We start from the raw sequence: 27,293 nt of genomic DNA, 5'->3' as shown, positions 1-27,293 counted from the left end.
AGTATTGGAAACCTAAGCCTAAATTCTATAAATGGGTTGTAATCAAAAGATGTGCAGCAGGAATTTTAATAATGTGGCAGAGCTTATATTGAGGCTTTTTCTGATTTTTTTTAAATAGCAATGCTAGAATTTCAGCAATGCACCAACAGGTCGTGCACGATTTCACTTAATATACAGCGTGATCATTAACTTACCGCCACTCCTCTTGGACCTGCTATCCCCCTCTCTCCTGGGATGCCAATCTCACCCTGAAGAGAAGTGAAAGAAATTGCAGACAAGTCAGAAAAGTTTAGAGAGCTCACCTGCTGGGTCAAGTGACACATTTATTAGACTGTAACTCCCTAAAAGCACCATCAGATACATACAGGAATACCTGGCTCTCCAGAGGGTCCCATCTCCCCGGGCTTTCCTGGATCACCCTGGTGTAAAGGAACGAGAACATAACAGTTTTCCTCCATGTTTCTAATCATAGTTTTAAAGTTAGAATATATTTTGTGGTGATACTCACAGCTTCTCCTTTAGATCCTGTTGTACCAGCCTTTCCTGGCAGACCCTAGAACCCCCCCAAAATTACATGAATGGACATAAAAAAAGCACAGAAAGTGAAGGTGATTCTCATGGCAGTGATGAAAGTGGTGATTATTAATAACACTTACAGGAAGGCCATTTGGTCCTTTCTCTCCAACTACTCCGTGGCGTCCAGGATCGCCCTGTCAGCAGACAGACGTCATAGTTGGTGTAAAATCTCTTTAATCAAGCAGTTAAAGCAAAAGATTTTTTTAAAAAAAAAGCATCTTACCTTCTCACCATCCAACCCTGGGGTTCCGTCTTTGCCATCTCTGCCAGGAATACCCTGTTGGATCCATCAGATATGACTCTCATTGTTCTGACAGGTGATATAAATATAGAATCTTAAATTCTGTATATTTGCACTTACAGGCTCTCCTTTGGGCCCTGGTCCACCAGAAGCTCCTTTGGGACCAATTTTACCCTGTTAAAAGACACATTGAGACTTGATATTTACATCTTATGTATACGCTCAAATCACAGATCAAAATTATTTAACATACTATTTCTCCTTTGGGTCCTTTGAATCCCTGTGGTCCTTTTTCTCCACCATCACCCTGGAAACATCAGATTAAACACACACACAGCTATTCATTGATGGGATCTGCCATTTATTTAAGCTGTGAACTACTAACCAGCACTAATAAACTCTTTCTATTTTTGTGATATAAACATTGGGAGACTCACTGTCTTTCCAATAATGCCAGGGATGCCAGGCTTGCCTCTGAAACCAGGGAAGCCCTGGGGACAAACAGAGAACGAGGTCAAAAGAAACACCCTGACACAAATCTACATCTACTGAGTGAAAACAGGTAAAAGCTGCTTACTCTGTCGCCTACAGGTCCCATTGGGCCTTGTAAACCTCTTAGACCACGTGGACCCTGAAACACAGCATTTGAACATTTTGAAAGCACTTTAAAAGACAACAACAACCTATTATCATCAAATAATTCTTCAGAAAATCCTTGTCGTAGTGCATTAAATCAGCAAAACTTATGTGGGCAAATCTCACCTGCAGACCCACAGTGCCAGGAAGACCTGGTGGACCCGGTGGTCCAGCATCACCCTAGAGACAAAACAGGGCAAAATGTAAACATTAAAATCACAGAAAGATGTTGATTCTCTTTTCAGCCGTAATATAAAATAATAATAACAGAAACAGAAAAAATCTTCAAGCCATATAGCTAACTCACTTTCTCTCCATCTTTTCCAGGTTCTCCCTTGTCTCCTTTATGCCCGGTGTGACCCTAAATGAACACAAACACACACAGAAGTGAATGGCGTCATGAGCCGAGTGCTTATATTTACACACTGGGAGATTTCAGCAACATTTTGGGTTTACTGTGATGTAGATCTAATAAACTTTGGTAGGATGTTTGATGTACGCAGACTGCATGACGATAACACCTCTGCTTCTTCTTTTCACCACACAGCTTCCTCTGTGCAGTCGTGATGGACTACGGATCATTTAAGCAATGCTCCCACAATTCAGCTCATTTTTAATTTAATTTTAATGGAATGCCAAACATTTAGTTTTGTGCATTTTAACTCCATACATTGTTTTTTTCATGAGCAATGCCATGCTACATTGCTATTGGTAGGTTAGTAGGTATAGGCTGTAGCAGCAGATGCATTCTAAGAAGCTCATCTTACATTTCTGAAACACTTTTGTTAGTGCTACTTAAATTGCTTTTTATAGTATGACTCTTTCCTGTCGGCCACCTTTGGTCTAGCATCGTGCTTAAAAAACAACACAAAACAAAAAAACCCCAAAACTCTGTTTACCTTGAATCCCGGCATTCCCGGAGGACCAGGCGGGCCAGGGGGACAGATTGCAGGACACTGCAGAGTACAGAGACAAAAAACTGAGACCTCTACAGCCAGTGTATGTAGAGAGCACATCTTCATTTTTCTGCAAATCACACCGTTTTCACAAGAAACACTTACCAGAAGGTCTCCATTGAGATCATGAAGTGTACCGGGAAGACCCTGAAAGATTGAATAATGACAACACAAGTGAGAAATACGGCAACATTTACTTTAAACGTGACTTTGCTGCATTCTTTGTTTTTTTAGTGCTTTTCCTGATATCCACTGGGTGACTGGGAAAATATGACAATGTGGCTACTGTACCAACACCAGATATACAATGATAACTGCACTTACTGGGAGTCCATCTGGGCCAGTAGGTCCCGGTAGTCCTGGAAGACCCTCAGGACCCTGAGAAACACACAGAGGAGCAGAAGCACCTTCAGCATCTCAGGATAAAAGACGTGATTATTTTCCGAGTTGGAAGGTTGTGATGGAACTAGATTAAAATCAGGAATTGTCTTTGTACTGTACTCAAACAAAAATGTGATTTTCTTGTTTTCATTTCACACTGTTGTTTGAGCTTAACTGTACAGAGTGAAGTAAACTTGAAACCTCTAGAGCAATCAGAACAATTTCTTTTAAAAAGGAAACGCCTTGCTAGACTTTTTTGTGGAAAACCCATATCAAACACTATTTATGATTATTCAGTGAACAACCGATGACCCGTTGCTATAATAATTCTGAGAGTAGCCTGAACATTACACTGAGTTCTAACAGGCCTGCGGGGTCTTTGGAAACCTACTGAGCTTTTACAAATGAGCTGAGTTCAGCCTAAATAAAGTGTGACCCAGTAGAAACACTGACGATGTGTCCTTCTCGGTCAGTGGTTATTCTTATCCTCCTGCTACAGTATACAGAAATTTAGGGCAATGTTGTCGTGGTTGATTTGAAGCTGAGATCACAGGATCTGTTAGCTTTACTGTAGCTTATTGTTTCTGCTGCAGAGGCTCGTGTATACATTTTCTGCGATTATCTTTTCACAATAAAAATCAAGCAGAACATAAGAGTTTTCTGTAGTTACAGAAATGAAACAGACTACCTCATTCTTATTTGAATGAAGAAATCCCTTAATGATGACAGGAGATCTTAATTAGAGACACTCACCACTGGGCCCTGGGGTCCGGGTCCGCCTGGCAACCCGTTGGTGCCGGGAAGTCCCTAGAAACAAAAGAGACTGGGTGTTCGCATGCCACCAGAGTACATATGCCGCACACTGTCTGAACTACATCAAAGAATAACGAGCATCTAATCGCAGAATGTAAATAAGCAAAAATAAATAAATAAAAAATGACACCACAGGTGTACTCCCCCAGAACAACATAAAAAGACAGTGCTGTGTACTCACTGAAGCTCCTGGTCTCCCTCTGCCCTACGGAAGACACAGGAAGGCAAATTAAGTCACAAACACCTGGGAAATGATTAGATTCACACACTGAAACAATATCCACCATGAGAATATTTCTCATGGATTGTTGCTTTGAGGCCAGTGTGCGCTTATGTATATGACATCTGAGTAATCCTAAGACAAAATGTGACACTGCTGCTTGAGTCACACAAGAGCTGATCATAAACCTGACTTAACAGGAGCACAAGTACAGAAAGGTATTCTCTCAGCATGAAATAATAAAGTCGGAAAAAAGCAACTGCTGTAGGTTTAATAATTACTGTGGGTAAAAGTATTTTAGGGAAATATTCTGTGTAACAGTAGCTTCAGTCATGTGCTTACTTATAAGAGAAGAGGAAAATAAAGGCTTGTTAGGTTTTACACATGTGGGGTTACTTACAGGAGGTCCAGGTGGCCCAGGAGGACCTGCTTCACCCTGTAGATAGCAAGGCACAAATCACAATCAGCCTCTCAGGCATAATCACACCTAGCAGAAACTTTTAAGGCCCATATCTCATTCTATTCAATTCAGTTCAGTTTATTTATATAGCGCCAACTCACAAAAACACTCACCCCAAGGCACTATTGCAAAGTAAAGATGCTACAATAAATGCTCACATATAGACATAACAGAAATTCAGATTTTTTTCCTTTTTATATATATATACTTTAGGTTTAAAGTAGCCTGTCTGCAAGAGTTTGTGTTTTATGTGTTAATAAAGCCTGCTATTCCAGCAGGATGAACAGTACTGGTGATAAACATCAACTTATTCTAAAGGAAAAAAAAATAGTTTTAAACAGTACAACGTCTATCTCGAAGCAAGCTTCCATAGTTTTGGCAATACATTTCAGCCTAGTGTTAGGTCAAGAAGAGCCAGCCCACAGTTCTGGTAGATCACCTGATCTTAACAACAGACCTACATCAGCTGAACACTCATCTGATGCCACTTTATGCATCCAGTTGGTTAATATCATGCAGTGCTGAATTTGTCTTGGTCTGTCTGCCGTTTTTGTGCATTTGCAAGCCACTTTGCAACCCGTGCCCACCCAAACACCTGCTGTAATGCTGTATCAGATCTGTGATCTGCTACTATTTATGGCATATAAATGAAAAATAAAGGTTGGATGGGTTGGGGATGGAGCAAATCATTTCACTGCTCATGCAAGGGGCCTAAATTCAACTTGGTTTAAGTTAGGCATTAGGAATTACTACCTTGGATTTAGAAAAAGGTCATTGTCTGGGTTCAAATTCAATGGCTGTGATCTCTTTTAAAGGTTTGATTTCTTGTTTGCAATGATGGTTCCTTCCTGCTTTCTCTGGACAAAATATGTGCCTCTGACACAACAATACAATACAAACAATTACAACAATGTAATACTCTTTTCTGGCATCGTTGTATTTTTACTCAGTTGTATACGGCATTTATATTCTAATTTTATCCTATTGTATATTTTATTCTATTTTATTCTACTGTATATAGTATTTTATTCTATTCTGTACAGTTGTGGACTGTATTTATTCTTATTGTATTCTAATTTTTGCTTCATAACTTTTGCACTGTCCACTTCCTGCTGTGACAAAACAAATTTCCCACGTGTGGGACTAATAAAGGTTCTTATCTTATTATATCTAAATATGTCACTCAAAAATTTGTGCTCACATGACAAAATTAGAATTAATGTCCATGAACATGAACATAGAAAAAATATGAGAATCTTGCACTGAATTGGAGGTGTACACTGAGCAACGTTATGTACCTGAAAAAATGAGATCAGCTAACTACCTGAATATGTGGAACGACCTGGTTTTTCCATCAATGGATTTTTTGTTCCCTGATGGCAGAGGCATGTTCCAAGATGCCAGTGCCAGGATTCTTCTGGCTCAAACTGTGAAAGTGTGGTTCACGAGGCATTAGACATCATTTTCACTCGTGGATTGTCCACCACAGATTCCAGATCTCAACCCCAGAGACAATCTGTGGGATGCACTGCAGAAGACTTTAGCAGATGGACTCTCCCATCATCAGTACTGGAAGATGTCGGCAAAAAAAACCGTGTGAATCGTGTGAAATATGTGAGCTAAAGGGCTTTTTTGGGCTGAGCTGTAAAGACTGCTTTTTTGTGAGCATCTCGTGTGTCGTTATGACACTTTTTCACACGTGCAATATTTAGTATTGCACATTAAAAATAAAATATTATTTGAACTCATGTGTAATATTTATACAATGATGCCCTCCCAACTAAACAAACAAACAAACAAACAAAAGAAAGAAAGAGCAAAAGAAAGATAAAAACAGATAATCTCATTGGGTGGGCCTAAGTTTGGTTTTCTAGCCAAGATTTAGGCTAGCTGTGGAGGACAGTAATAAGATGCTTTTTCAATAATTATTTTTCAAGTTATTGGACTAAATGATCAAACTGTGGTCTGCTGAGGTGCCCCGTCTTCTTTTCTTTTAGTTCTCCTTTGTTTACTTCCTCCCAGCTGTATTTGTGGTGCCTCAGAGGACGATTGGCAAAATGACTCCAAACAAACAGATGTAACACAGCAATGTTGCACTAATTCGCTCCATTCCTCAGCGTGTAATAGGACATACTGTCACACACATCATAAACAAATGGTTGTGATGTTGCTGTGTATACACTCACACAGACTTTATGTCTGATTCAGTTAGTTGTACTTTGACTCTGTCAAAGACTTTAACACTTTAATCCTGTCTTTGCATGACTCTTCAGTACTATGAGCCAGCAGTAACAGTGTAGTCGTCTGAGTAATCAGTGACATGGGTTGACACAAGCTTCCTCATTAAGTTGGCTAATTAGTGGAATTGCTAAGGGGCTTGGAGAGTGAGAGCATTATCTGTCTAGTTGGTCACTTTGAAGCCATTTTATAGTGGCCACACGGTCTTTATCATATCATATGTTATATTCATATATTCACAATGGTAAAGAAAAGCCTTCCTGTTTCATTTTAAGACGCAGCAGCAGTTGATGTCATAGGTGCTGTAATTCTGTCTTCTCTTGTGCTTCTGATAGGATAATACCTGTTTACCCTCGGCATTGGAGCAAGAGTTCATTATCTCCCATGGTTTCACAGATTGGTGGGAAACGGTGTGCATTCCTAGCCGGATTATGGAAGCAGTAGAAATAAATCCGATTCTGATCCCTCATTAAAAATATTCCCACTAGGAGGCTGAGCCAGCTTGACAAATCCAGGCCGACAGAGAAAGCACAGACCTTGTGCCTGTTAGGCCTCTTAAACATCTTCATGCAACAGAATCAACATGCAGAGTTTGCATGCATACGTATATGTTCCTACATGTGTCTTGCAAGTGGCTGACTTCAGCTAAATTATGAAGGCCAGTGTGAAGTAGATAGGAGGTCTTTAAACCCAGCTAGTGCATCTTTAAATGTATTAGCAGTGTCCCAGAAAGCTCACAAAACTGAGAAAAACTTACTGGTTCTCCTGGGGGTCCATCCCTGCCAAGAGGACCATCGGGACCTGTCAAACCCTGGAGAGGAAGTGCAATGATGTTTTAAACAGTAACTGGTCATTTTATAGCATCTCTATGTTTGTGTACAGATAAAAACAGAGCTGGTGTCTTGATTTTAGTTTAAGGACTGGCTGTGTTTGCTTATCAGACACTTACATCTACACCTGGAAGTCCCGGCAGTCCTTGTTGTCCTGGTCCCCCTGGTTTTCCTGCTTTCCCTTTGGGACCCTACAAAAGCAGAGTGAGTAATTTACATCCCAGATAAACAATTAATTTGTTCTTCTTGTATCACAGAATCATCATCAAAATAAAATAAAGGTAAACACGTTAAAGGGAAAACCTAAAAGACAGACTGTAAAGTAACACATTTCTGATTTCAGGTTATTTAAGGCACCAAGGTGCTGTTTTCTTTCGACTGAAGGCAGGGTAGTCTGATTACTTTTGAACCAGTAGGAAAGACTCCTAATAATATTACGCTTAATTTATTTGTTTTGCACATCTAGTTAATTGTTAGTGAGTTGCATATTCAAATTTAAATGGCAGTCTTTCTTTGCTCCATAGCTCATGGATATGCATTTTACTTCAAGTGGAGAAGAAATAGTTCTGTCTCTGGATCATGGTCTTTAAACAAGTTGCAGCTATTTAACACCATTTTACAATAATTTGACCTATTTTGAGGAACTCAAAGGTGCAAGAAAAACACTTACAGTTAGGCGCATGCTTATAGTTGTGGCTGAATAAAACGCACTTTGCTAAAATTGTTGGAATACTTACTGGTTTCCCTGGCAGACCGGGAGGTCCTGGTTTACCCTGTTAATCAGATAAAAAAAAATAAGTAAGTAAATTTGTTTTCAAGCTAATCTTGAAAGAGACAAATTTCAAAGCCACTGCTACACAGACCCAAAAACTTTAGCTTTTTATTGCAGAGCTAGCATTAGCCCCTCTTTGCTCATCAGTAACTTAGTGTTTTAGGTAACTGAAGCAGTGAGACTGTGGGTTGCTTCACTCTATACAATGTTTAGCTTCTGCTGTGACTGGGGAAGAGCAAACACTACCAAACCAGTCAGCGACCTGATGCTGACCGGTCACATGACAGTTTGGTTTGCATAGGGGAGGGGTGCTGAAGGTGCAGGCAGGAGGTATGAGGTGTAACTTCAGATGGTCTCACGGGGTTGGGGAATGTATGAATGGGCCCTCTGTTAGCCTAAGCTTCACTGGAGTCACAACTAAAAGTTTTCTGACAGGCATGGACAACATTTGCTTTCAGTGTTTTTCTTTTTTTAGTTTAGTTTGACAAAAATCAGAAAGGATAAGGGAGTACTCTGCAACGTTAGCAAAGTTGTTCTTTTTACTTAGCTTGCCTGTAATCCAATTTCCTCTTCATCCCTGTGCAAATAAAGCCTTGTTTTACTCTCTATTTATTTTTTACTATAACATCATATGCTTACCTGCAATAAAAACCTTGAAGGCAAGGCATCAGGGGAATGTAAAACATTGTCTGTATTCTCTGATTTGTCTAACTACATGCTATGATGGCCTTAACACTGCATGAGTCCTGTAATCATCTTAAGGAGCACTGTAGACAAAATAAAATGTTTTTTTTCAAGAAAACACAAGTTTTTCTAATTTAGAACAACTCTGTTCAGAAGATAAACTTAAAGCCTGCCTACCTAATAGCCATCATTATTATTTAATACTTGTAGGAGGGGTTGTGGGAGGAGTCACTCAAATAATACTAATAAATAATATCACCTATCCACACCTAAGCACAAGCAAACCATAGTATACCATAGGTAACTGAGTGTGAATTTCTATATAAACTAAATTTTCAGTTTAAAAAAAAATCTGTCTGTATTCTTGTTCTGTACTTTTACTCCCAATTTTGCTTAAAATATGAAAATAAATCTAAAATAAATAAATAAATGTGGGTTTATTACCCACAAAAATATAAGTGCTTACCATCTACTCTTAACTCCCATCGTCTTGAACTTTGGTGCATGTTTAATAGTCTAAGTGACAGAGAGGTGTTTTTATATGCAGACACCCTTGGTCTACTCACGTCAGTGCCATCCCTTCCTGGTGGCCCTGGGGGTCCTTGTAGGCCAGGAGCTCCTCTGAGGCCTGGCCTCTGGAACATGAAATTAATGAGAATCAACCCTCTTTTGATGGAATGCAGTAAAAATTTGGAGGCAACAGAAAGTGGTGATAAATGTTTGGCATATTTTGACACAGTGACTGTGAGAATGAATAAGAGAGAGGGAGAGAGATAGAAAATAATACAACTAATATTAACGATGTAACGGCAAACATATACATCACGATGAAAAACATTATTCAAATCAGTGCTGTAAGAACACTATGAGAATCCTCTTCAATTAAACCTGTACTGCTGTGATCACCCAATACAACAGTTTTGCTCTAAAGACTTGCTCCAAAGCTCGGCTCAGTCAGGGAGTGAACAGAGGTTTCATTGTGCGCACTGATCTCCAATCCGCGCATTCCACAGGTTCAAGCAAAACATCGGCCTGACTTCACTAACTAGCGCAAAAGATAGAGCCACCTGCACACAATTACACTGCAGAGCAACAAACCTGCAGAACCAGAGAGACCCCTGTTCATTTTAGTTCCTCTTTAATTTGTCAGGATTAATACAATATATGTACAACTAAGGAAAAAGGTTCACAGAAAGCATCAGGTTCTCAGGTAGTGTGCAAATGTCTGCCTGAAACCTGCCGGAAGAGAGTCACTTCTATCATCATCATCATCACTGTCACCAAAACAAAAGACACACTTTTTAAATTACTGGCTTACTACATGAGATCTGCAGGTAAAAAAACAAACCCATCACCAATGACATGCAAAGAAAAAGAAGGGTAATAACTTAGTAACTCTTACCTGGGCTGAGGATGATATCAATAGTTGGGACAATAAAAGCACCCAAAGCGCAGAGAGCACCGCCATAGCTCCCCACTCGCCCTCACAAACCCGAGTTTATACAGAAAAAGTCAAATCCCCGGCCCTCGGTCCTCTCTCGCTCCCCCCCAGCGTCCAAAACGGAGCCTTCCTTCACCTGGCGGCGCACAGCTCCTGAATAGCTTTCTCTTTAGTTCCAGATAAACCCGAGCCTCCAGCCGAAGGGGCTGAACTCAATCTAGCTGGCTGAACACAGGCGAAAGGGGGGGTGGGAGGTGGAGAAGGTGGTAGTATGCAGGGGGGGAGACAAGATTTCGGACTCTGAAAATGTGGGCCGAGCTAAAAATGTATTACAAAAAAAAATTTAATTACCCCCCCAGAAAACCCCAAAAAAAACTTCACACAGTGAAATGTATGTGGAAGAAACACAGGAAATAAAAAATCATTGGCCAGCAGGGGCGACACCTCTGGTTGTTAAAAGGAGCCTGATTATACAAAGTAAACGGGGAAAGCTCCGCTGCTCTCCTGATGTATCCAAACGTTTTCCATGAGTTTTTGGTTTCAGTTGCTATTTTCAAGTTTAGTTTTCATACAGATTCTTGTCTTTTTAGGAGTTGAATAAAATAGTTAACAGCTGGTTGAGTGTTCACCCTCAGCATCTGAGAGAACCGCTGTTTGATACAAATCCAGGATTCTTGATAAATTTCAGTCTGGCTTTTAGAGCTTATTCCACTGAAATGTGTCACCAGTGAGAGTGACCAAGCTATGGTTGATAGGTTGAGATACTGGGTGGGTGTATTGGGGTCTGCTTTGGAGTGATTCTCATCATATTTGTCTGAATGATCAGACAAAAATTGCCACATGGTTTTGTTTTGGGGCCTTTAACATTTCTGTTATATCTTCTCTCTCTGTAGCACATTTTGAACATTTTAAGGACATTTCTTATCAATACCACACAAATGACAGTTATATATATTGCTATTAAGCCCCAAGATTTTTCTGAACTACAGATCTTGCACAGGGGCTTAGACTCTATTGAAACTTGGGTATCACTTAATGTCACACTAAGCATCAGTAAGGTGTTAGCAAGTACTTAATTCATCATTTATATACCATTACTCCTGCTCAGTATGTTATTCATAAATACAGACATTTATTCATCTGTTACTCCATGTACAGCTATCACTGCTAGTAATAATCATAATCATCATAATAATAATAATAGTATCTGTATGTAGAAGTGGCATACTATGGAGGAGTATTGCTATACAAATACTTACTAATACCTTAATGATGCTTAATAGTTTAACATGATTATGAAGTGCTACCAAAAGTTGGATGGCTAACAATTTTCTCCATCTTAATGAAAACAGAAATCCTCGTTTGCGCTGATGGTAATAGAAACTCTAGATGCCCTTGCCACTTTTGTTAAATCTTCTATCAAGAACATTGGGGTTAAGTTTTGACTCAGCTTTCCCTCTGGATGTTCTCATTCTAATCTCTGGTTTGCTCTTACTTTTATTACTTGCCTTTATTTCATCTCTGGATTTTATTTTTAAGTCATTGTGCAATTAAGAAAACTTCTTTGGAGGTTGTGAAGTGAACAAAACGTTTGCAGGTTTTTCAGAATGCCCCTGCGAGGCTTCTAACCAAATCTTCTAAGTACTCACATGTCACATCATTGCTAATTCATTTTTACTGCCTCTCTATTAATTCAGAGTCCACCTTAAGATTCTCCTTATGAGCTTTAGATCCCTGCATTGACAAACACCAGTGTATTTTTGCATTCATCCATCCATCCTCCACAGGTTTCTGAGATCATGTGATCAGGGTCATTTCAGAGGCAGGAGACTGCAAGCTGATTGCACATAGGTGCAATAGTTTTGGTCAGGCAGTGGTCTCCAACCACTGTTTTGTCCAGTGTGACTGTAGCTGGAAGGACAACAGTGTTTGAAGACCGTGGCATGAACAATGCAGCAACATGGTGATAAAATGGCACTAAGTTGGAATCAGTCTATCAGTCTGCGACTGAATGAAGTCAACTTGAGTTACTTGTCTTAACAAAGCTTCCCTGGAGTTTTTCTTTAGACAAATGAAGAAAAAAAAATGTATTATTATCTGTGATAATACAGCAATTAACTGTGATGAGCTGGAGAAATGGCAATATTGTGGTCTACATTCACGGAAACTAACATCAGCTACTTTCAGAGTTCAGCCATAACCTCACAATGACATAGTGGCTGCAGGATGGCGATTTAAGGCAAAATGATGTAAGCACTAGGCAACCTTGCTCTTCTATAGAAGTATAGTCAAATACAACCAGTTGACAACCAAATGAGTCAATGGATGGATGGATGGATCCCAGCAGGCAAGCTAGCCAGCAGGCTGTCACAACTACTTGAAATCAGTTGCCAAATGCAAAATCGGTGAAGTCACTGGACAACCAGTTTAATTATTTGCAAGAAGGCCGTTGTCCTACTTTTACTCTAGTGTGACTGAGCCATTACAGTTTACAGGGGCACAACAAAACACATCCATGGTTGAGCTATTCACGTTAACCACTTGTTGAAGCAGAGAACAGTTCGATGGATATAAACTACATTCTCGCAAGCTATGGACATTTTGCTATATAAAATATCAGGAAATGCACAGAAAAATAAGAATGAACAACCTATTTAAAATGAAGGTTGTGTAAATGTTGTTAAAAGACCCAAAGACACTCAAATGACCAACAGTTTAGAAAGAGCATTAAATCCTCAGAATTCAGCTGCTTGAACAAGTAAATATTTGGTATTTAACTATTTAAGTCATTAGGCGTTTCAGCCCCACTTCAGATAAAGCACATCATCATATCTCATCAGTGACATAGTAGCTAACAGACTCACAACCTGCCAAGATTTCACAGGTTATCATAAAATGTGACCTTGAGAACAATTTGGTTGAATAACTGTTTGGTGATTGCTGTGTGTGACCTTCTCTAAGATCTGACCTGTAGCATAAGAGAAGTAGCGACTGTTGTAAATTATGGACTGACACCATCAGCTGGATGAGCTAAAGAAGCACAAAATTAGTGACACATTGCAAGTTTTGTGTAATTTAAATGTAAAATATTGCATTGAGGTATGTCTAGAGCTACTTCTAATATTCCAAAGAGGGGAAGAGTATATGTAACGACTGAGGGTGGACATAAAAACAATGCTGAAACTCCAGCAGTGTGTACCTCTAGCTCTCCCTTACACCCTCGACTCCACACTGCTCCTGAGTCCTGAACAAGTTGTTGTGCATCAATATCCATCCTTTTTCTTCTTGTCACTGCTTTGAGTCACATCTTTTCACACAGTCAAATTTGTATACTAAAAACAACTCATATTTCAGACTACATAACAGTTTCACAGAAAAAGCAAGGGTCTTGGGAATTGGTGCAAATGCTGTCTGCCATCTCGGTGTATTCTTAAGAAATGCAATTTTAACACAAAATCTGGACTCCGACGTCAGAAATGCATTTCGAAAAATAATCAGAAAATAGTACAGCTTTATTCTGCTTCATTAACGGCCAAGTATTTAGTCAGGAGGGAAAAAAAGGAATATATAAAGTCATAACCATTTCATTTCGCAAATACAGTAACTTGAACAATAACAGTGGAAATTAAGTGCAAATATAAAAAGATGCATCGATATAATCACCCTGGCTTGTAAGTTCACAGACTGTACCCATTTCAAATTAACATACAGCAGACTTTAAATTATATCCAAAGCTTTATCAATTCTGCCACAAAGAATTACACATTGTACAATCAACCAGTCTTATCACATTTTTGGCAAGGATTTCAGTTGTTCAAAAGTCTACCTCCCAAATCCGCATGGAGACATACAGACTGTGCAACACTACTGAAATATAACTTAAATGATACCGAGTATTAATTCCATTTTAACAGCAGGATCCAGCAGAAACACAAGAATCTCTTTCTCTCTCACACACTCGCGCGCGCGCGCGCGCGCACGCACACACACACGCACGCACACACACACACACACCTCAAAGAGGGAAAAAAGCTCTTCAAATTATTTCTCAGTGCAAAAAAAATTTTCAAAATTCAAAGTATTAAGGTGTTAAAAACGCTGAAAACTTCATTTCATTGATATTCAGTAATAATAGTACTTTATGAATTCTGCAAAATTATTAAGTATCTGTTGCTGACAGTCTTAGTCATAACGACTTTAAAGGATAAGACAGGCCATATTCTATATTTTTACTGTTGACAAAAAGCAGAAGACTGAAAATAGCAGTAGATTTATCCAACTTGCATATTGCAGTCAGGCTCTAGGTGCCAGAGAGCTCCACTGTCATTCTAAAACTACTGAAAATGCATCAGTGACCCACAGTTTCAATCCCCCAGACACACTCCTGCTACTGTACATAACATACAGTATACCACTATTTGAACCTTACTTCTCGACTGTAAAACTCAGCTTTAAAAAAAAAAAAAAAAAAAAAAAAAAAAAAAAAAAATCAAGCAGGTCCCTGACCTGTTTTGAAGTGTACCATCTTCTCTAGATTGGAATTTGCTTTAAACTCACTGCTACAGATGACATGGTTAAATTACTCAGAGTCTAAGACCTCAGTCACACAGGCCTAGAGACCAGCTGGCGACCAGCCTGATCTCTAGGGAAAAATATATATTACCTGACTGGTTGGTGAACAGTTGCTGACTGTTGCTGTGTGAAATTGGTTGTAAAGAGCGTGGTGGCATCAAAGAACTCCTTGTGATTGCTTTGGGTGCTAGCACACCAGAAACTGAGAAGGTTTGTATCAAAGTAAAAGTTGCATCTTGTTGGTTTGAGCATCAAAAGGCACAACTGTTACTTTAAAGGCGAATGTTCTATATTTTGCGTTGCAAGCCAGCGTCATCCATGCAAACTACTAGCGACTGCAGCAACCTGCTAGTGACCAAAGCACCCGCACACAAACCTTTGGTGCAGCACTGTACATCTCTCTGCCACCAGCTTCCTTGAGCAACAGCAAGCAACCTCCTGCAACCACTCATCAACTTGTTGCACATTTACCCTTTGGTGACCGTTGGTTACCAGAGGGGGTCTCTTGGTCCCCCTTGTTCATGAAAGTGGGCCTTTCATTAACAATTTCACAGCAACTGCTTGCAACTGGTCAAGCAATACTAATTTTCCTATAGAAACCACTGGTTGCCAGGCAGTTGCCAATTGGTCTCTAGGCCTGTGTGACTGAGGCGTAACTAATCACACACTTTGGTGACGCTTTGGTCCTTTTTTTGGGATTGGTTTAAAAGTCAAAAATATACAATACGGCGTGTTTATCCTTTAATATTGTCTGATGGCCATGTAGAAATAAGAGTCGAATCCGGTCCCACATTTAACAAATTAATCAATTCATATACCCATCAGCCACAACATTACAACTAACTACATAACACTGTGCAGGTCCTCCTCATTCCACCAAACAGCTCTGACCAACCTCATCCAAGGCATGGACACAGTCTGGTGGTGTCTGACATAAAGAAGTTTGGGTCCTGATCATTGAGAGTTGGGTCCTTCATGGTCTGGGCTCCGTCTGGCATGTTGGATTGGGTTCTGGGGACATAGGTGTTGATTGGGTCAACACTATGGGTGATTTGTCATTTTTCCTGAGCAGTTTTTGTGGTGTGTTGGGTCACGTATCCTGCAGGGTGAGGAAGTACATCAACTAGGCATGTACGTGTTCTATAACAATGTTTAGATAGGTGATATGTATCAAAATATATAAAAGCCAGGACGTAATGTTTCGCCGCAGAAACTGTAAGATCAGTGCTATTTACTTCAACCTCAAAGTGGTTTTAATGTTGTGGCTGATAGCTGTATAGTCCTTCAAAGTTAACATCTTAACATTAAATATAGTAGAAATAAGGCCTAGAAAGATTTTAAGCCATACTTTGTCCCTATATTACATTTTTTCCATTTAATTTAATATGAACTTTGTCCATCAGTTCATTAATGAGTTCCCCACATTCTGGTCTGAGCTTGTGGGGTTCGATTCCATGTCAATATCCTCGGGTTCCTTCCCATTTGTCTGTTCATCCACACCGTTGTCGGTTTTCATCAGTGACCCGTTTGTTGCAGACATACTGTCCTGCAACGTTTCGTCTGCTTCTTTTTTATGTGGCACTTGATTAAAATCAGTCCTTGGGATTTTTTCCTCCCTTTCTGAAGACAGAGAGGGCGAGTGTTTTGAAGTCTTATGAGGAGTTTGCACTGACGGGCTCGTTTGACCAGTGGCTTTACTAGGAACAGCTTTTTCCTCTATCTGCCCACCGGCTAAGCCCCCAGCCAGGCCATTGCTTGGCAGCACCTTGTTATCTTCTCTTTTCTTCTTCGGTGGTTTTTCAGGTTCTACATCCTCTTCTGTTTGCATATTGATGTCTCCATCCTGGTCATTTGAGTTACTTGTAGATTTCAGCTCACTGTCTGTGCAGGACTCGCTTTTCCCTGTCACAGTGTCGTTACTGGGCGAATGTTCCATTTCATTAACGTCATCTGAAGAGTCATTTCCATTACCCAAAATTTCATTATTACACTCAGTCTCCACACTTCCATTTTCGATTACCTCAGACTCTGGTTTAGGCTCAGGGGATGCCTCGGATGGTTTGCTTTTGTCCTTAACTGCAGTTTTAACAGTTCCTTTCTGAGCCTTTGCAACACTATCCAGTCCATCTTCCTTCTGTTGCAGGGCTGCTTCTCCATCTTTGCCTTTAACGCGTGAAAAGACTTCCTCCTTTCCATCACCATTCCCTATAGCGTCAGGTCTCTTCTCTGCCTTTCTGAATAGCTTCTGAACCTTTCTGGGACACCACACAAACTTATCCTTTGGCTCAAAGTGAAGGTAAGCAAAGCGCACAAGCTCCTGACGTTTATACTTGTCCAGCACAGCAAACAGAAAGTAGTCGAGCACGCTCCGTTTAACACTGCTCAGAGTCTTTTTGACCAGAGTCTCCTCCAGGAAGAAGCGCACCAGAGGAGCCTGATAGTGCTCAAAGCCCAACTCCCCGAGGCTTTTCAATATGCGAGTTATCCGCAGGTTGTTGTGCATATTCCTGCAAAGGACAAGGCAGTTGAAGCTGTAATCACAAAAACAACTACTACATATGTGGGAAATTACTGACATGAGAATAATAATACTTACCGCTCCAGGTTTCCAAAGCGCTCCTTCCAATTTTCTGCACGTTTCACTTCACCCGTCTCTTTGTTAACCAAACGGATTCCATAAAAACCCAACATGAGTTCATAGGACTCGACTAGTCGCCTTTTGGCATCTTCGTTCTTCTTGAAGGCCTGGTGAGAATTTACAGCGCATTTAAAAAAAAAAAAAAAGAAAAAAGGAAAATAGATTTACTGGTTAGAACTGTTTCAAATATGAAATGAAATTGTCAAATTTTCAGTGATGCATCTTATTTGACCTTTTGACCTCTACGGTAACCTTTTATTGGGCGCTCCTAGATGCAGGAAAGCCACAATGCTGCAAAGAGGTTACATCACATATATTTTGTTTCCTTTTTCAACATGCTGTTGAATGACTCGTAGAACTTGCCTAGTGACATGCATATAGCCACTGCATTTGCTCTTTTGGTTCCCTACAATGTTAAAGAGTTAAATAAATTTGGCTGTGGAGACACCAACAGACCTGTAGCCAAGTGATCAAACCAATGCATCAACATGCAGCCATATTGTAGACACTGACATTTTTCCATGCTACATTTTTTTAGGAATAGTTACCAAACAAAGAGCCAACATTACTATATGTGATGAACGTATTATGGAAAACATAAGAAATTTAACCTGTCCAACAAACTGACTTTGTTTCACAGTTAATGGTCAAACAAAGTGGGTTGGGGGGCTGGAACAAGAGGCGGGGTACACTCTGGACAGGTCGCCAGTCTGTCGCAGGGCTAACAGAGAGACACAACTATTTATGCTCACAGTTACACCGACGGTCAGTTTAGAATCGCCAGTTAACGTAACCCACCTAACTGCATGTCTTTGGACTGTGGGAGGAAGTCAGAGTACCTGACCAAGACAGTAATTTTAGGAAAACTATAGCAGTCTTTTGCTTGATTTAACCTGGCAGTTCCAGTCCAGATTCAATAGACTTCATTTCATTCTGACTTTGGACTCTGACAACTTTATGGCATTAACCTTAATTCTTTTTCAGTTGCTTTGTGTTGTGATAGAAAGTCACTGTTGACCAACTCTGCTACATTTTGGTAAGAGCGCTTTCCATTTTACACTTACCTCAATTTCCTTCTTGGTAAGTTCTGAAGCCATGTAATTAACCCCTGGTTCTCGCAGTGGAAACAGCCTTGCAACAGCAGACAGTTCAAGAGAGAAACAACAGAAGACCAATTAACTTCTAATGACACGACACTTTAATTCAGTGGTGCTGACGCCAGATGTCCCTGTGAACAGTTTATGACCCAAATATAATATATTCTAGTGCCTTCATCCAATACTTTAAAAGAACATGCATATGCTATAATTTCATAAATTGCCTCGTTCTTAAAAACATTTTTAAACAAACACCGCTGTGTAAACAAACGTGACATCCTTCAGTGTATTAACATTTATTTTTTTTTGGCAGTTTACAGTAACAAATGTAAAAACTTAATGTGCCACGAAAGGAAAGAGTATATGTAACAGTTTTTTCCCCCACTGTGAACACTCCATCTATTTCTGGTATGCACTATGGATGTGGAAAAGCATTTGCTACTTGACATCTTGTGCACATGTAGAGCGTAGGCTTCTCTCATTTCTCCGTCTCCTCAATCCTCCTGCCTGCGATCTGGAAATCGATCTCAGTACTCCATGCTCAAAAATATCTCAAATCCTAAAATGCGTCAGGAGAACAGAGGCGTATCGATGTAGCTATAACTGAGGTTGTACAGGTGTGTCCTAGGCACGCAACTGGAATACACAGTACTTTGCAAAAGTCTCGAGTCAGCCCTTATTTCTTTATATTTTGCTAGGAAAATAGGTGTTAGCGATTTACTGAAATGTGCAAACATGCATGGAAAATCAGTATATAAAAAGCAAAAGCTGAGTTTTTTGACAGTCAGCACCTGGTATATAAACAAACTTTCTTGTAATTTATTTAAGTAGTCTTCAGGAATAGTTTTCCAGGCTTCTTTCTTGCCTTTTCAGTTTTCTGTAAAGATGATCTTGCAGTGCTTCAATGATGTCCAGCCTGTGGGAAGGCCAAAACATGACTGATAGTGCTCCACTACAATTGCTATCCAGGTACGCCTTTAGTGCATTTGCACTGAGTTTGGGATCATGGTGCCAAATGAAAGCATTGCTTATAAGACTCTTTCCAGATGGTAGTTTATGGTGGATCAAAATCTGAGGGTACTTTTCTGCAATCATCCACCTATCAATTTTAAAATCATCGCTAACAGCACTGACTAAAAGACAGCCCCAAACCATGACACAGCCTCCACTGTATTTTGCAGACGACTGTAGACACTCACCATCGAGTCTGTCTCCTTAACTCCTCCATACATATTGACATATTTGAACCTTAAGACCCATTGCCATTGATTTTCAGTGCAGTTCTTGTGTAATTTGGCATACCTCAGCCTTTTCTCCCCAATTCCCTTTCACTGAGGTCATTTCTGATAAGGTTTCAGTGAACAATAGACTGACCAACCAAAGCACCAGATGCATCTCCTGCGCCAGGTCTTTGCTAGATTTGTTTCATATTTTGTAAAGGCATACTTTTATGATATAGTTCACCTCCTACTGTATCCTTCACTTGTCCAGTTTCTTCCAATTTGTTTTTAAAAAATATACACACACACACACACACACACACACACACACACACACACACACACACACTATGTGAAGATATGCCAGGCTTCTGGCTAATAGCCCTTTTTGTTCGTTGCAAAAATACAGTTTTATGCCTTTCGAATTGTTATTTTTGGCTTTTCCCCTAGATTCAACAAAAGAAATAGGAAAAAAAATCTGTTTTTGTGACAGGCTGTGAGGACTAAAGTGCTTACAGATACAATTCAAAATTGGTTCTTTGCTAAGTTGTCTGCTATGTGTAGACAGCAATAGATCATCCCTTGAAGTAGATGCTTTTTTAGGCTTAACAAATAGACTGATTCTTATATTATTTCTACTCTACCGGAGCACTCAGAGCGCTTTATACAAAATGTCTCATTTGCACAAACACTTTTTCTATGCTTAAGTGCTTTTTATCTAACATTCAAACTCTGATAGATGCTAGGAGATTAGTATCCAGCCCAAGGATATTCGTCATGCAGACTGGAACACCCAGGGATCAAACTACCAGCCTTCTCATTAGTAGATGTCCTGCTCTAACTATGTCTCCTTAAAAGCAAAATATAAAGAAATGACAGGTGACTTAGGACTTTTGCACAGCACAGATGGAAGGACGCTACAAACAACTAGTCCAATCAGTATTCATGAGTAGTGTTAGTTACTTAAATACAGTAGACTGTGTAACCAGCTTTAGTGAAAATTAAAAAAAAAAAAAAGAGTTACATCTGACATCATAAAATAAAGCAGAAGTTGTGCAATAACAGAAAATAATGCAACTGTGGCTCATGTCCTATTTAATCAACCCTACTGAGAATTAATAATGTCTCTTCCTGTTTGCTTGGAGGGGAAGCAAGGAATGAAGGAAGTACAAAATGAGAAACGAGTGAATGTGTTTGTGTGTATGCGTAACAGGCTTCAGACTACAAGTTCATCAAGATGGCAAAAGTAAGCTGTGGTCAGTTCTGTTGCCGTTAGGCTGGATATGGCTAAAGTACAAAGTTCAAAGTGTCAAACAGTACATACCACTGGATGTACGAGTGAACTCTCTCCAGCCGTTTGTAGTCGTTTTTCCATTCCTTAAGAAATGATTCAATGTAGATATCTGCGACAAATGAGACAAAATATTGGTATCATCACCACAAGCACGACTTTCACACATACAGCAAATATTATATTATATGCAAACATATGAGTATTTTACCATCAGGAGCAGAGGGAAACTTATTGAGATAAAACTGCAGATTGTTCATTTTGTCCTCTGAGCACTCCTCGTCTGCAAGATTCTGTCCAAACAGAATAAAGGAGACTTTAACATCTTTCAGCTATGAGCACGATTTTTTTTGTTTTTTTGTTTAAGAGATGAGCTGAGGTGTAACTTACGGGGTATCCTCTCCTGTAGTTTTGCATGTCCTTTGCTGCTCTCATGTTTCTGGGCGTGTGGTGCCACTGCAAATATTAAGCATACATAATAAAATACATTGATATGCATCAGGCGTCTCACATAAATGAAATGCAGGTCTTGCATTGTATTGCATTAAAAGTATAAACAACCTGAACTGATATACTACAAATCAAGGGGTCATTAATAATTGTGTCACGACCTATGCTGTTCCTGATAACGTCATAGGAGTTGCCATATAAGGTCGGGTTAATCAAATTCCCACTGTTGCAATGAATTAAGTCTAGATGTTAATTAATTCCTCCTCCATTCTAACTATGACTCACAGACTACTGCTAACTGTGAGCAGGCCAGAGTAAACATTTACGACGATTTTCAACTAAAAAGTAAACTAGCAGCGAGCTAGGCTAGTTAGCAAAGTCGCAGCAGTGATGCGTAAAGCTAACGTTAGCTTTCCACACCAGGCAACAGAAAACGTAGCATTGAATGTAAAAGAAACGAGCTACACTAAGGTACAGTAGGGTTTTTTTGTCCTTTGTCCTCTGGCTGAGTAATAATAAAAGCACGTACTAAAGCCCAGCTCGATTTGTTTTTGTCTTGATTTGACCGACGGGTTTGGCTCTCTCCGGCCGGGTCGTCTCCATCACTCTCTGTGTCCCAGGTGGAGTCGTACTCACAAACACAATCGTCCTCCATGCTTTAATTAAAAAAAAAGATATGCGACTAGCTAAGGCTAAATTGTCGAGTAGCCTGGTTTAGCGCTGCAACCGTTGCTGAATGAAGCTACACTTGCATGTTCAGGTTAGACGAGGACGGCCCTGACCATCCGTCTTTCAGGTCTACCATCATCAGATAGCGGCTTCGCTGGCGGCTGCAGTCCTAGTGCTGCCTTCAGGAGCTTCACTTAAAAATCAACCATGTGACTTAACTACGTTTACTAGCACTTTAATCCACCTATATTTTATATTTATTAATTCTGGAAGCTATGTATTGCTAAAACCCTCTCTTAGTAATTGTTATCATATAAATCTAACTCCATTTTGGTGTTATTTGCAATCGTTTGGGTTTTTAAATATACTCATTAGCAACGCGCTTTTCCGATACACCCCGAAGACATCAGCTTACTGAGCTGGTTGGCGGTGTTAAAACCCGCAAACCAGCTGAGTCAGACAGCATATCTTAAATGCAGTAAAAACTTTCACTTTACTGTTATATAATAACGAAGCAACAGGGCAGGAATGAGAGATGAGGACTGATTAACGCATTGATGAAAAAGAAAAAAACAGCTCTACATAAAGAAAAACGATATAAAAATAGGAAAACTAACCAGACCAATAAACCTAAAATGTGTCTTACTAATTGTCTCATTTAATTTGTAGATGACATATGAATCGAATGCCCCTCCTGTCTGGTAGCTGAATGTCTCAGATATTAAAGGAAGGTCAAAAATCCAACAATGCACGTAGTGATCTGGCAACTTTTATAAATGTGAAGGTTTGCTTAAAATGAGCAGTTATTTGCAATCTTGATTATTATATATATTTTTGAGCAATAGCAACAAAAAAGTCAATCTTTCAATTTCCTACTCACTCACAAAGCCATCTACTTCTGGGTCAGGAGGGAGTTATTCTGTCTATAAGGATGCACACTTTTCCTGTTGTCATTGGGGCAGGGGGGCAGTATATCATACAACAAGCCAGACAACCACACACACACTCACACAACAGTCCAGCCAATTTAGAACCACCAATTAACATAACAACAAGCATGTCTTTGGACCGTAGGAGGAAACCCTTGCAGGCATGAGAACCCACACAAAAATCCCTCAGCAAACCAGGAAGTTTGAAAACTGGGAACCTTCTTATGGTGAGATGATATCACTTACTACTATTACTATTTGTCTGACCAACAGCCTAAAATCCCAAGTTAATCTTTTACTAGTTATTAAACAGTGCAACTTTGTTTTATTATTTCAGCTTGTAAAAATGACATTATCAATTAGATCATGACATTTTTTGTCTACTAACTAGTTATTTAATTGATGCCAGAAAATGCACACTGACAAGTTATATGATTGTGTATTTTCTTTCGTGCAATATCTTCAGCATAACGGTCTAAGAACTTGGATTTAGGTTTCATACAATAAGAACCTGCAGCATAAACAAGGATTAAGAGGTGATAACATATAATTGGACCATTATATCATTTTTTGACAGTAATTGGACAGAGTTATTTATATGAGACGCCAGTATTTCAGCATTAGAAGGTATAAATAGAATCATGTGTTATCACAGGGGATTCAGTGTTGAATAGCCGCTGGTGTGGGTTACTATTTTTGGTCTCAGTTACTGTGGAAACCAGAGGGCTCTGCAGGCATCCAGTATTTGCTGTTGCTATTTAGTACCTCTGCCTCATAAAACAGATTCTCTGTCGCCTTTTCCCCCCAGCGAGTTCAGTACAGATGAGAAGCTCTACACAGAGATTAGAAAAAGCATGTAAGCCCATCTAGCTGTGTTTGTCAGAGATTTGATAGTAATCTAACGCCTAACCCTTGCCACCCCTTCTGACTACGAGCTTCCGGCAACAGGCTGGTGGTTGGAATTAAGGATCATCTGCAACAGAACAAGAAGACACCTGCACCGGCTGAACATTTGTGGCTACTTCTGCAAAAAGCACCATATATTTAAGCCAATTTTAATTTTTAAACTAATTTACTTAACTAGAAATGATAAAAAAAAAAAAAAACACAAAAAAACACAAATTCAATAAATCTGTTGCACTGCCATCCAGAAACATAAAGGCATGCATGCAAGACTTTCTTTTCACAGTAAGTACACAGATTTTCTTGGGCAACAGCACTTTTATCAGTAGTATATATGGTCATATTTCCATTTGTGATCGATCTGCAAGTTCTTCTTTTTTTGTGTTGCAATACTCCTATTTGGTAACTTTAGGTAGTAATTCAGGTGCTTAGCAGCTGGAGGTACATAATTAGTCCTGACATGTCTGTTTTTCAGCAAGATTATGCAAAATGAAGCTGAAATTCATGAAACCTGGTGGAAAGTAGAGTGGAGCAAAGTTTGCACAGAAACTGTTTTAGCTAATTTGCTCCCTTTTTGCTCAACAGAATCCAACACGTCCAACATAAGCAACATGGCCTGGCTGCCAGACTACACTGACATTTATGTGTTTCTCTTGATCCCTGCATGGCTCATAGTTTGTTTACCAGTGGCTATTTAATGATCTTACATCTTAAAGCATAGGACAAATGCACACAGTCACTTCTGAAAACCCATCTGAAAACCTACTAATAAGGACCTAGTGGCTCTATGACGTTTGTGTGGATGGTTTACAGCAATTAAAGTTTCAAATGGGCACAATCATGGTGTATGTATTTATTTTAATTGCCAGTTGTTGACTTTACTACGGTTAGCCAGGCATTATAAGTCTTACAATGAGGAGAAGATAATGTGCCTTATGGACAAGTTGATATCATTAATACACAGCTGTTTCTGTTTCCTTTCTTTCCTCATACAAATAATGTAAATGTTGAAAAATGTGTGCCTTTATGCACACACCCTGTATCTCTGATAAAAACCCAGTCCCAGCATTTTAAAATGTAGTATTTAATTTATTTATGCCATCTAAATATAATTATATTCAGCATTTACATACTCATTTATGCACTGTATTCTACACATGTTAATGGAGCACTGAAAGATTAAGTTTGAGTGCATTAACTTTGATAATGACCTTGCTGTTATAATAATTCTGACATTAAATGTGGTCACCAAATGATGTGCAGACTTTGTGTGTTAAAATGTATCGACTGCATATTATCAGAATAAATCAAAAATCCTAATTACGTGCAAAATATGCTTTCGCTGGCCATTTAAGAACTCTGTGCTTCAAGTGTCAAAGGGCACACTTTATAAAGTGTCCATCAAGAGTAATACAAATGTTTGATGCCTTTTAGGTTTTCACAAAGGAAATGAAGATTTAGCTCAACCTTTATTGAACATCTTTAGTTCTTGGTGCCTGACTCTGTGGAAAAAGAGAATCCATATCTCCCTCAGCTGTTTAACAGTGAAAGCCTTGCAGAGGTATTACCATGAGTCATATCTTTTTTTTCATTCTCATCATATCTGGGTGCTTTTATTTCAGGGAACTGGGAAAATGGGAATCAATAGTATGCATTTACACCTGCGGTACAGAATTCACAAAAATGGTTTAACTGCTGATAAAGCACACAGAGGAAAGAAAAGTTATTCATTTTAAGCGAAGAGTAAGAACAGGAAAAAAGAGAGCTGCCGAAAAAAGATCAATTCTCATATCAGACAGGAGTCACAGACTGAAGCATGAACATTCAGAGTATTTCTTCAAAACTATTCTCGGAGAGCTGCATAGACTGTGACTTCATGTGTAATTTCCCTTTGGAATTAATTAAGTAAGAGAACTGATGAAATCAGGTATGATCAAATAGTCTGTGTTATGCATTTAACCCTTGGTCTCCCTTGTGTACAGCACAAAGAGGACAGGCCTGTGTGTCTGCTACACCCCAGCAGTTGTTATAACTGTAAATTAGAGACATATCCAGGGGGATAATCCTTACTATTGCCTTCTTACCTGCTGTGTTCCTCTCTTGAGATAAAGGTCGCATATTTTTAATGCTGGTCTTGTGTCACTTTGTGGAGTGTAAGTATTTTTAGGAGATTCAGCTTACCTCCAGGAAGAAAGCAGCTCCCGTAACATTTTGTAAATATGTGTGCAAAGTACCCTGAATAAAAGCTTATATTTTGATTGTTGTCCTGTGATAAAATTCTTTCAGTTAAGTTTTCAGCAAGGGTTGAAGAATTTAATTTCAGATCACTCTGCAGATTATTTTCCATACCTGGGCTATGTTTTGGCCCTGCTGTTGCAATAAAAACTTTAATATAGACTTACACTTATATATATATATATATATATATATATATATATATATATATACATACACACACACTGTTTTATTCTTGCAGTGTATTTTCTTTATTGATAAAGACAGTATGTTATACTGTGCTGACACTGATTTAACTGATGTGACTTCTGCTCAATCAATTCATTGTGACACAGCTCTCACATACAGAATTTATATAAGAAGGTTATGTCAGCATCTTTTTTTTCTTTTAAGGGTCATAATTTAAATATTTAATAAGACATAAAGAAATTAGAGTATGACATGTCTGGGCTGTCAAGCAATCTGATTTAGATTTTTTGCTACAATTTCTTATTTGCCGTCCTAAATCGCCACACTATAGAAACAAGAAATTCATTATCTCGATTCAAAAACCCACAGCTGTCCGTGTCTTTGTGTCTAGCTGCTTCTTGCATCACACGTATTGTCCCTAGATAATTTTCTTTCTTCTGTCCTTGAAATAAAACGGCTCGCAGCCTGTTAAACAAAAAGACCCTAAAAGTTTTTTTTCTTTTTCTTTTTTTGTAGAGGAGGTTAATTTTTACAATCTCTCCTTCAGGATTTTGACAGATTTGCATTTTTGTTGTTGTAGAGCTGACAGATGGGTTTTATTTAGTGGAAAAAAATGGGCCTTCAGGCATGAGGTCCTCTTTTCACTGCATGCCATGTGCAGCTTTAACAAGGTTTTGCAAAATCTGCATACACTTACCAATTACCACATGCACTGTGGGTGTAACTGACTTTGTGAGATAAAAAAAACAAAAACAAAACAAAAAATAGCAAATGCTGTGCGTGGACAGTGCACAGCTCTGCATAGCATAGCTGTTTATGTTCACATTTTTCTCCACAAATAATTTAGCCTTA

At 39.2% G+C, this 27,293-nt stretch overlaps 1 protein-coding gene across 4 annotated transcripts in view; it reads right to left on the bottom strand.

Moving 5' to 3' along the window:
• The window catches only part of col9a3 (collagen, type IX, alpha 3), a 30,006-nt gene extending 5,446 nt beyond the window's left edge, over window positions 1–24,560 (bottom strand). Inside the window, exons 1-26 of one of the 4 annotated variants that reach the window (XM_084918411.1) lie at window positions 22,046–24,560; window positions 21,457–21,522; window positions 21,278–21,359; window positions 21,100–21,178; window positions 18,523–18,589; window positions 9,374–9,442; window positions 8,089–8,124; window positions 7,471–7,542; window positions 7,279–7,332; window positions 4,224–4,259; window positions 3,785–3,808; window positions 3,544–3,597; window positions 2,734–2,787; window positions 2,515–2,556; window positions 2,353–2,409; window positions 1,761–1,814; window positions 1,580–1,633; window positions 1,395–1,448; window positions 1,255–1,308; window positions 1,071–1,124; window positions 938–991; window positions 800–853; window positions 657–710; window positions 509–553; window positions 366–419; window positions 195–248 (exon numbers count right to left, since the gene is read on the bottom strand). In XM_084918411.1, the coding sequence (XP_084774537.1) occupies window positions 195–248; window positions 366–419; window positions 509–553; window positions 657–710; window positions 800–853; window positions 938–991; window positions 1,071–1,124; window positions 1,255–1,308; window positions 1,395–1,448; window positions 1,580–1,633; window positions 1,761–1,814; window positions 2,353–2,409; window positions 2,515–2,556; window positions 2,734–2,787; window positions 3,544–3,597; window positions 3,785–3,808; window positions 4,224–4,259; window positions 7,279–7,332; window positions 7,471–7,542; window positions 8,089–8,124; window positions 9,374–9,442; window positions 18,523–18,589; window positions 21,100–21,178; window positions 21,278–21,359; window positions 21,457–21,522; window positions 22,046–22,171 (1,503 nt within the window). In that variant the 5' untranslated portion in view covers window positions 22,172–24,560. Of the gene's footprint in view, window positions 1–194; window positions 249–365; window positions 420–508; window positions 554–656; window positions 711–799; window positions 854–937; window positions 992–1,070; window positions 1,125–1,254; window positions 1,309–1,394; window positions 1,449–1,579; window positions 1,634–1,760; window positions 1,815–2,352; window positions 2,410–2,514; window positions 2,557–2,733; window positions 2,788–3,543; window positions 3,598–3,784; window positions 3,809–4,223; window positions 4,260–7,278; window positions 7,333–7,470; window positions 7,543–8,088; window positions 8,125–9,373; window positions 9,443–10,209; window positions 11,252–13,739; window positions 17,328–17,416; window positions 17,566–18,522; window positions 18,590–21,099; window positions 21,179–21,277; window positions 21,360–21,456; window positions 21,523–22,045 lie in introns of those variants that run through there. The other 3 variants (XM_084918409.1, XM_084918408.1, XM_084918410.1) reach the window with 3 other exon arrangements.
• Between the last annotated feature and the right edge of the window lie 2,733 nt (window positions 24,561–27,293).

This window comes from Perissodus microlepis, chromosome 20 (genome assembly GCF_051167445.1).
Source record: "Perissodus microlepis isolate ML-2025 ecotype Zambia chromosome 20, ASM5116744v1, whole genome shotgun sequence".
NCBI classification, from domain to species: domain Eukaryota; kingdom Metazoa; phylum Chordata; class Actinopteri; order Cichliformes; family Cichlidae; genus Perissodus; species Perissodus microlepis.
This window is presented reverse-complemented; position numbering and strand designations above follow the sequence as displayed.